General features: G+C 44.5%; 1 protein-coding gene across 1 annotated transcript; it reads right to left on the reverse strand.

The window, feature by feature from the left end:
• Nucleotides 1–895: 895 nt before the first annotated feature.
• Nucleotides 896–7,049, reverse strand: LOC147449316 (uncharacterized). The gene is made up of 5 exons (XM_086521795.1): nt 5,516–7,049; nt 3,895–5,269; nt 3,673–3,764; nt 2,332–3,586; nt 896–1,090 (listed from the first exon to the last, which is right to left on the reverse strand). Exons 1-4 carry the CDS (start codon nt 6,593–6,595, stop codon nt 3,140–3,142), a joined length of 2,994 nt encoding a protein of 997 aa, XP_086377921.1. The 5' UTR covers nt 6,596–7,049; the 3' UTR covers nt 896–1,090; nt 2,332–3,139.
• Between the last annotated feature and the right edge of the window lie 623 nt (nt 7,050–7,672).

The raw sequence follows: 7,672 nt of genomic DNA on the forward strand, positions 1-7,672 counted from the left end.
ATCATGATGAAGGCATTGATAAAGAGCTTGAAATTGAGCTCAATGATGATGACCCAACCTTCTTAAGACAAAAACGAGATACTTCATTGATGTGTCAACTATGAAAATCATAAGGAATCAAGATGGGTCACTTCACAGAGCTACAATGACACAATCTGCTTAAGCCATAAAGGAAAAAGTTGCGAGAGCTATAGCAACGCACCATGCTTGACTCCATTCCAAAGGATTTGAATTCTCCATGGGAAGAGATCGTGACACAAACAAGAGAGCAACATGTTGCTCAAGAACATCATGGTGTACGACTCTCTACGTATGACACGTTGGAGTGAAAGAAGGATACAATTGGTAAGGTATCCACATTTGGCAATGGCTGAAGCTATCAATGTAAGAAAAATTTAAGCCTTCTGATTTACAAGTTGAAAAATAAGCTGGTGAGAGCACTCCATAGGAGCAAGAGCAAATCGACAACAAGAACACCTACACATCAATAGATAAAACTGGACACAAGTCCATATTAACAAGTCATAAAGATTTGTCATCTGCATTCAAATTTCCATGTCTATGCGTTTGTTAGACTACAACTAGACTGTGAGGCAAGGTACGACTTTCGTTCCTTATAACTTGTAGGATGACACAGTGCCTACTCTCCACTATACTTATATATGGCACTTTTGTATGATGTGCACTATATACAATCTAAAGTTTATCATTTTCTCATTGCATGTGGAAAAGTTCAACCACTCACCTAGTTTTTATGTAACTTGAGAAAACAACGTTCTGTACCTTGCACACTCGGATGAGACACCTAATCAATAACCAAGATAGTGCTCCAAGTTAATTGTTGCATTTCTCTGTACACTACAATTTATTATATGTAAACAAACCAGCAAGACTAGTTTTTCAATATTCACAATTGCGAGTGGAGATACTATATTGACTCAAAAGTATCATACAATCAATCTCAAGCACATGTATCTTGAGGAGACATTGTTTCCAAAAGGAGGCTTGAACAAATGCACACCAAGATATAGACGAAGGGCTTCCAAGTGTCACCGCAACTAAGTGCATGTGATTGTCCCGCTCTTTGAACCTACAACATACATGAGCTCACAACTTTCTTATCCATAGGATCCAAACATAACTCACAGAGATGAGAAACGTACATTGAAAGTTTCATTGGTAGCAACTCTCTATTCATCTCTATTTTCAATGATCTCTCTTAGAAAGCAAACATTCTCTACGGATTCCATTCATTCATTAATCCATTTGATAACTTAAAGTTCAAAGAAAGTAGACATGATACAACAAGAAGTTGTAGAATTTGAACGTGTACGAAATTTGCGAAAACCTAATCACCATGAGCTAAATAAATATTCGACACCACAACTCACAACTCATAGGGTAGAGGAGCCAGTATAGAGACGACGAAGTTGAAGCAGGCGTTGAGGGAGCTTTCCTTCACCATTTTCAGCGAGAGAGGATGCAACAAGAAGCTCTCGCGTGGGCGTAACAGTAGCTAAAGACGACATCAGCTACAATGGACTGTCGTGAAAACACGCAGCAGTTCATGTGTAACAAAATCGTGCATCAATAGAAAGACGATCTCAAGGGGTAAAAGGCAACGTGGGTGCCAGCAGTGATTAAATCTTCAAGTCTGCGAATTGCATATCGACACCTCAGCTGTGAGCTATAATCACTATACCCACGAGATAAGCTTGCTTTGGTGAAGCTTTATATTTTTCATAGGGGGTAGGCGGGGCTCTCCTTACGTACAGACTCTTTGGAGGATGGGCAAGCAGCACTAGGGGTTCCTCACTTATATAGCGGCAGCACAGGCAAGCTTGCTAAGGGTTGGCAAAGATGGCACTAGTCATGGCAAAGTAGTAGGCACTAATGTGTGGAATCAAGGGCATGACACTGCTAGCTAGTAAGGGCGTACTAAATGACGCTAGTATGGCTAACAAATGATCTCCCAGTTTCTTGCCTAAGGAGGTTATCTTAATGATGGCAAGGTGGGGAAACAGTGCACTTATCTACTGCCATGCACCCATTGTAAACTTAGATGCTAGCCTGCCAACGCGATAACCCACCATGCCTAATCCACTACGATAAAAGTTTATGGTAATAAATGATGATGTAAATGACTGTGAGAGATGATTTAGATCCCAAATAAAACATGATATTATGGGTATAAGTAATCATGTCAATACCAAGATCATGAAAATTCTATTTCATACTTCATAAACAAAATGGAGACTCAACTCTATAGCCTTTGTTCTTTGAGCATGCCATAAAAAAAAGGAACGAATACAAGAACGCAAAGACTGATACCTTGGGAGCCTTGAACCTTCCTTTTCATGCTCTTGTACACACCACAAGTTTGAAAGCCGGCCGTTTCCTTTTCATATTTCAAAACACATCAAGAAGCTGTTAAGATGCCAAAGTGAAATTCCAAACATCTTGCTTACCAGCTGAGATTGATCAATCAACCTCTCCTGAATGTGCACAATGTGGATGATGATGATGGATGGTATGTACATGTGCACATACATGGGGTGTGCATTTGTAACGCACGCCTTATGGGGTGTGTATGCACAGGTGAGCATATGTGTACGCGCAGAGATCTAACATAGATCTGTAGTACTTATATGTTTTGTGAACAAGCTGTTCTTTTCTTCTCTAGAGCCTTGATTTAAGTAGAGCCCCATAGGTTTTGCAAAAATAGCTGGCACAACCTTCAAGCATTCTCCAAGGTTTGGGGTTCCTTTAGGGAAGGGAGGGCTAAATGCATGGATTGTTAAACCATCCTCCAGAACAACACAGAGCCGATGGTTGGATAAAAGCGGTTGGATCAATCTTCATTCTACACACATTTCCACCAACCCACCTCAGTATACTCGCTTAATTTAGCTCAAAAAGCGCAGTGTACAGCTCTAATAGGCTGCAACTCCTTCCAAAGTACACTTGATGAAGCTGAAATCCACAACACTCATCAAGTCAGTCAAATCAGAGTATGACACTCACACATAATGTACCTTTCATGTACTTCTTTTCTAGGAAGGCAATGAACACTGAATGCACATAAATGATTAGATGATGTTTGGGCCCTTCATTGATTGAACTACAGTGTATAACATTGTTAATCAAATGCCTCCCAGATTTCTACAAGCGCCTGTGCGGTTAGCGGAGGATCGATATGGCTGGCATGACGGGGGGTAGAGGCCGTGGAAAGCATGGGAGTCGAGGGCGTGGACAAGGGAGTCGACGCCGTCGACCGCACTCGAAACTCAAAGGATGCATCGGATCCAATGTCGTCAGACCTGAAGCACCCACTTCCCCCATTCCTCAACAAAGGACCACCAGTACAGACCCCAGCAGCCTCACCATGAGGCACTAGTGAACTTTGCTGGCAATCACCATGTACATTCTCTTCAAAATCCACCACACCCCCTTCCCATCTTGGTTGAGGCAGAAGCTCAAGCATCTCTTTTCCTTCACTTGTCGCTGTGCATCTCAGTTTCCCACTAGGAGCCTTGCTACATAGAGATAACTCACTCAATTCCGAGGATGATCCCTCTGCCGCATGCTGACAAGACATTGCAAACACCACAAATTCAGCACGGTACTCAAAAGCCATTTGAGCATGAGACAACACAAACATGATAATAATACCCCTTTGAAGTCTTCAGCCTCTGTGCGGTCAAATGAGGTACATGCAACTACCTCTATAATCTTGGTTGGTTGAGCTGTCTTATGATGAAAATCTGCACAATTTGCAAAGCAGGTAATTTTACTTTTCCCAAATACCTCATTCAGACCTCTGATTAATCAGAATCATGTTTGCATTTTTCAGGCATCTCCAACTGAACAATGAGAGAAGTTTGAGTCACATACCTGATGCAAGATATGTATTGTTACCATTTTGGTTTTCACTTCTTGAATCGTCTGTACTTTCAACACCCCAATGAACTTCTTTATTCAATTCTTGCTCGGACCTAGTATCAACAATGGGATTTTTTTCTGCCTGCTGTCCTGAATGACCATTCTTCTCATTTGCATCATAGACTTCGGACCAAGGCCTACTGTCTCCATCCCAGCCCTCCAAGGATGGAAGCCCACTAACAATTATGCCATTATCATTCTTTGAGCCTTCAAGAGTGTCTCCCATGACCTCACACTTGCAAGAATTGAGCGCTTGTGCTCCATTTGGTCTCTTGCATGACTCAGCTGAACATTGCTCCTGCCGAATTGGATCTTCTATCTCATGGTCAGTCACAGGTTCTTGGCTTGTAAGACTCCTGATTAGCTTCATACTTGAGTCATGGTCCACAGTCCTGTTTCCTTCTTCAGTTGAGTTACTTTCCAAACTCATGACAATATGAGTGGGCTCTTTCATCACCCGTGGCCATGAATTAGCCCTTGAGGTGACAGATTTCGCAGTCACATTGTTTGCATGTTGTGCTCCTCCCTGAGGAACATGTTCATTTGGAAATACCTGCGATTTCACAGATTCAAGAACCCTCCATAACTGATTATAGAAAAGAGTTTTCTGCTCACTCCCCATCTCTGATTCTGCAGCTGAGAGGAGTTTGAGAACATCATGAATCTTTGAGGTGTATGTTTCAGCATTAGGAAGCCTCATGGACATCAATGCTGCCAAAGCAGGAGAAGGCTGTTTACTATCAGGAAGCCCGACTGGATGAATACTTTTTGAGTCAAAGCTTGGCCTCCCAAAAGCGTCCATGGCAGCTTCCTTAAGCAGCAGATTCCTAGCTTGCTGAGCTTGAAGTTCTTTTCTGGGGGAGAGCCTGGCATCAAAAGCGAACCGGATAAGGTCAAGCTCACTCTCAACCTCAGTTCCAGAGTCTTCCACCTCAGAAAGCAACGAGGTCTCCACATTCATTTCGGCCAGAGCTTTTATCCAAGACTCAACCCGGCGCATTGAAGCTGGATACATGGCAAAAGTATCAGAATTATCATTGTCAGCTAAGCAAGGCTTTCCTGAGCAGCAAAGAGGAGAATTGAAGCCATCAAGGTTTGCTGTTTCCTTATGTGAGCCATTGTGAACAAGTACATCGTTGCCACTGATGCCACCAGAATCGACGTCCCTGGCATCCTGAATCTTTACGTTGATCTCTTCACAAGCCTTCTTGAGATCTTTGAGAGTGCTCTTGACCTCATGACTATTTGAATCCACCCAAGAGGCACAGTTTGTGGGCCTATCTTTCAATGCTTGCCTGCCCCTCCGTTTGTCCGGGGCACACCCTGGCTGCGACAATCAAAACAAATTTGTGAATTTGCTCACGCGTAGCTTTGCCCCCCAATTGGAAATCAATCTCTCTCTCTCTCTCTCTCTCTCTCTCTCTCTCAACTTTATTATCGAAGTGGGTAGTCATGTGCTACTAAATTAAAACATGTGATTCAGGCAGTAGCATGGCAATCTTATGGGAAACTAGATACTTTCCAGTTCTAAACACTCCACAGAAAAACAGGAGCCAACAAGAATTCAACCTACTTGTATGGAGGTAGAACGATTTTCTTGGAAATGGAGAGCGTTGCTAGTTGTGGGGTGTAGAGCCGCTTCAGCAGCAATTTTACCCGTGCTGCAGGACCTTCGATTTAAGGGAGATCGCTCCTTGGCTCGGAAAGAAACAGGGAGAGCAGCTGCGGCCGCTTGTTGGTGGTGGCTGAAAGAGGGGGCAGCTGACCGGCGAGAAGCAGCCTGTCTAGCGCACACTCGTAGTTCACCGGAGGCTTCTTCCCTGCGAACAGCGATGCGAGGAGAGAGCGCCATGGAGTTGACGCAGACCGCGTCACGACTTGAGGAGCGCTTGTGCAGCAACGCGGGAGGAGCACGATGAGCATTCTGGCACCCCTTCCCGTAGAATCTCTTAGGCAGGGACCGCGACCTTGTGCTGTTAGAATAGTCATCATTGGTCATGCCTGTATACTGAGGCTTGTCATGGCCAACATAGTGTGGGCTCATGTGCGCAGCTTTAATGGCTGCTGCGATGATGTCATGCGCACCATTCACACTTGGCGACCTCTTCAGAGGCGAGCCGCAAGACAAGGAGGCAATGTCTCTCGAAAACGCTGCTAGATCTCGTGAAAATGATGCTCCGCTTAGATAACTTGAATAGAAGAGAGGAAGCGAAGGATTCCTGGCATTGGATGCAGGATGGTTTCCTCCATCGTCATCTTCATCTCCGTCAAGACTGTCTTCTGACGTAGCTTCTGTGCATCTGTCTTCCTCTGCAGGTCTGGCAATGGCAGCGATAGCTCTAGCAGCTAGCGTAGCCGAGGTAGGAGATTCTTTAAACTTGTTTGGAGAGGTGATAGGCAGGCGGATTTCCACCACATGCTTGTCTGTGGAGAAAGATTCTCTGGAAGGTTCCTCTTCAGAATCTCTGACTATAGTTGAGGGAAGTTTCGTAGGGCGCCTCTGTATTAACTTCGCTGGAGAAGCGGCGCGTACGCCTTCTTGGCCGGGAAGTTTGTGTTGTGCAGACGAGGATAGACAAGCCGAAGAAGAAAGAGTCGTTGAATGGACTGCTACTGTTGCCCCTTTCTTGTCTTTACTCATGCAAGTGCCCATAGCTATAACATTTATACTGAATTGTTCGAACAAGGAGACGATGAGGATGAAGAAGACGAAGTTGAACCATGTACGGCTCTTGTTGTGCCTTTTTCGTCTTTACTCAGGGGAGTGCATGGCCACTGTGTATGGCATTATACCAATCTTTTACAGGAGCAGATCAGAGAGGGCTAACCGGCATGCCCTTGGGCCGTGCGGCCTGCAGCTTCACCTTCTTACACCGCCATAGCTAGAGAGAGAACTCGAGTGAGTGAAACTTTGAAAGAGCTTAAGAATCCTGAAGACTTGGAATAGATTCTGTGGAAATGAAGTCGAGCCTGTGGTAAATTCTTGTCAGGACGAGAAAGGCAGGAAAAGCTTTGGTGCATGGCAGCATGGTGACCATAGCTATGATTAGTACGAAAACAAGTCCGTAAACGGCGTAAAGGAGGCTTGCTCGCTCCTCCTCTGAGTCCTCTCGATTCTCGAAGGCTACATTTGAAATTTGAATTTGAAAGCCCTCCATATGGTCCGAGTCCCGAATCCTTTTTTTTTTCCCATTATGCGAGGAATTAGATAATGCAAAAAGTATGGTCCGAGTCCTGACTCGTCCGAGTCTTCAGTCCCTGGGGCCTGCATTCCACGAAAGAAATTTCACGTAGTTCCAAGAGAAGACTCTTTATTTTTTAGAGACTCGATGATAGTTCGAATTATGAGCCGAGTCCCCGCAAGGCTTTCAAAAAAAAATTAGTAAAAATAATCTCTTTCGATGATCACATGAGATGGTGCTCAGCCGACCAGCTGCAACTTAGGCTGGGTTCACTGTTCAAACTGAACCGACGGAAGAAACAAGTCTTCGAAAATCTACCGCTTCCTAGTGTGAACAGTGTGGAGGAGGAACACTGAAAAAACTAAGGGGACTGAGAGAGGTCTTCAACTCTTTCGAGGGGGGGGAAGGGGGATCGGAAGAAAAATGGAGGGCCCGATGGAAGAGTGCCTCAACTCCAACCAATCAAACTTCGCCATGGAGCATTGACGCCAGTCTGAACCCAACCTTATAGGGTCATGAACCTTAGAGCTAGGTCGCACCCAAGATGA

The sequence above is a fragment of the Adiantum capillus-veneris genome, chromosome 10 (genome assembly GCF_014529385.1).
Source record: "Adiantum capillus-veneris isolate H3 chromosome 10, ASM1452938v2, whole genome shotgun sequence".
Lineage (NCBI taxonomy): Eukaryota > Viridiplantae > Streptophyta > Polypodiopsida > Polypodiales > Pteridaceae > Adiantum > Adiantum capillus-veneris.

Coding starts and splice junctions, on each gene's coding strand:
- LOC147449316 (XM_086521795.1), bottom strand. CDS start 6,595: ATGGGCACTTGCATGAGTAAAGACAAGAAAGGGGCAACAGTAGCAGTC. Junction 3,765..3,894: donor CAATACATATCTTGCATCAG/GTATGTGACTCA, acceptor CAAATTGTGCAG/ATTTTCATCATAAGACAGCT. Junction 3,587..3,672: donor AGGCTGAAGACTTCAAAGGG/GTATTATTATCA, acceptor ATGTCTTGTCAG/CATGCGGCAGAGGGATCATC.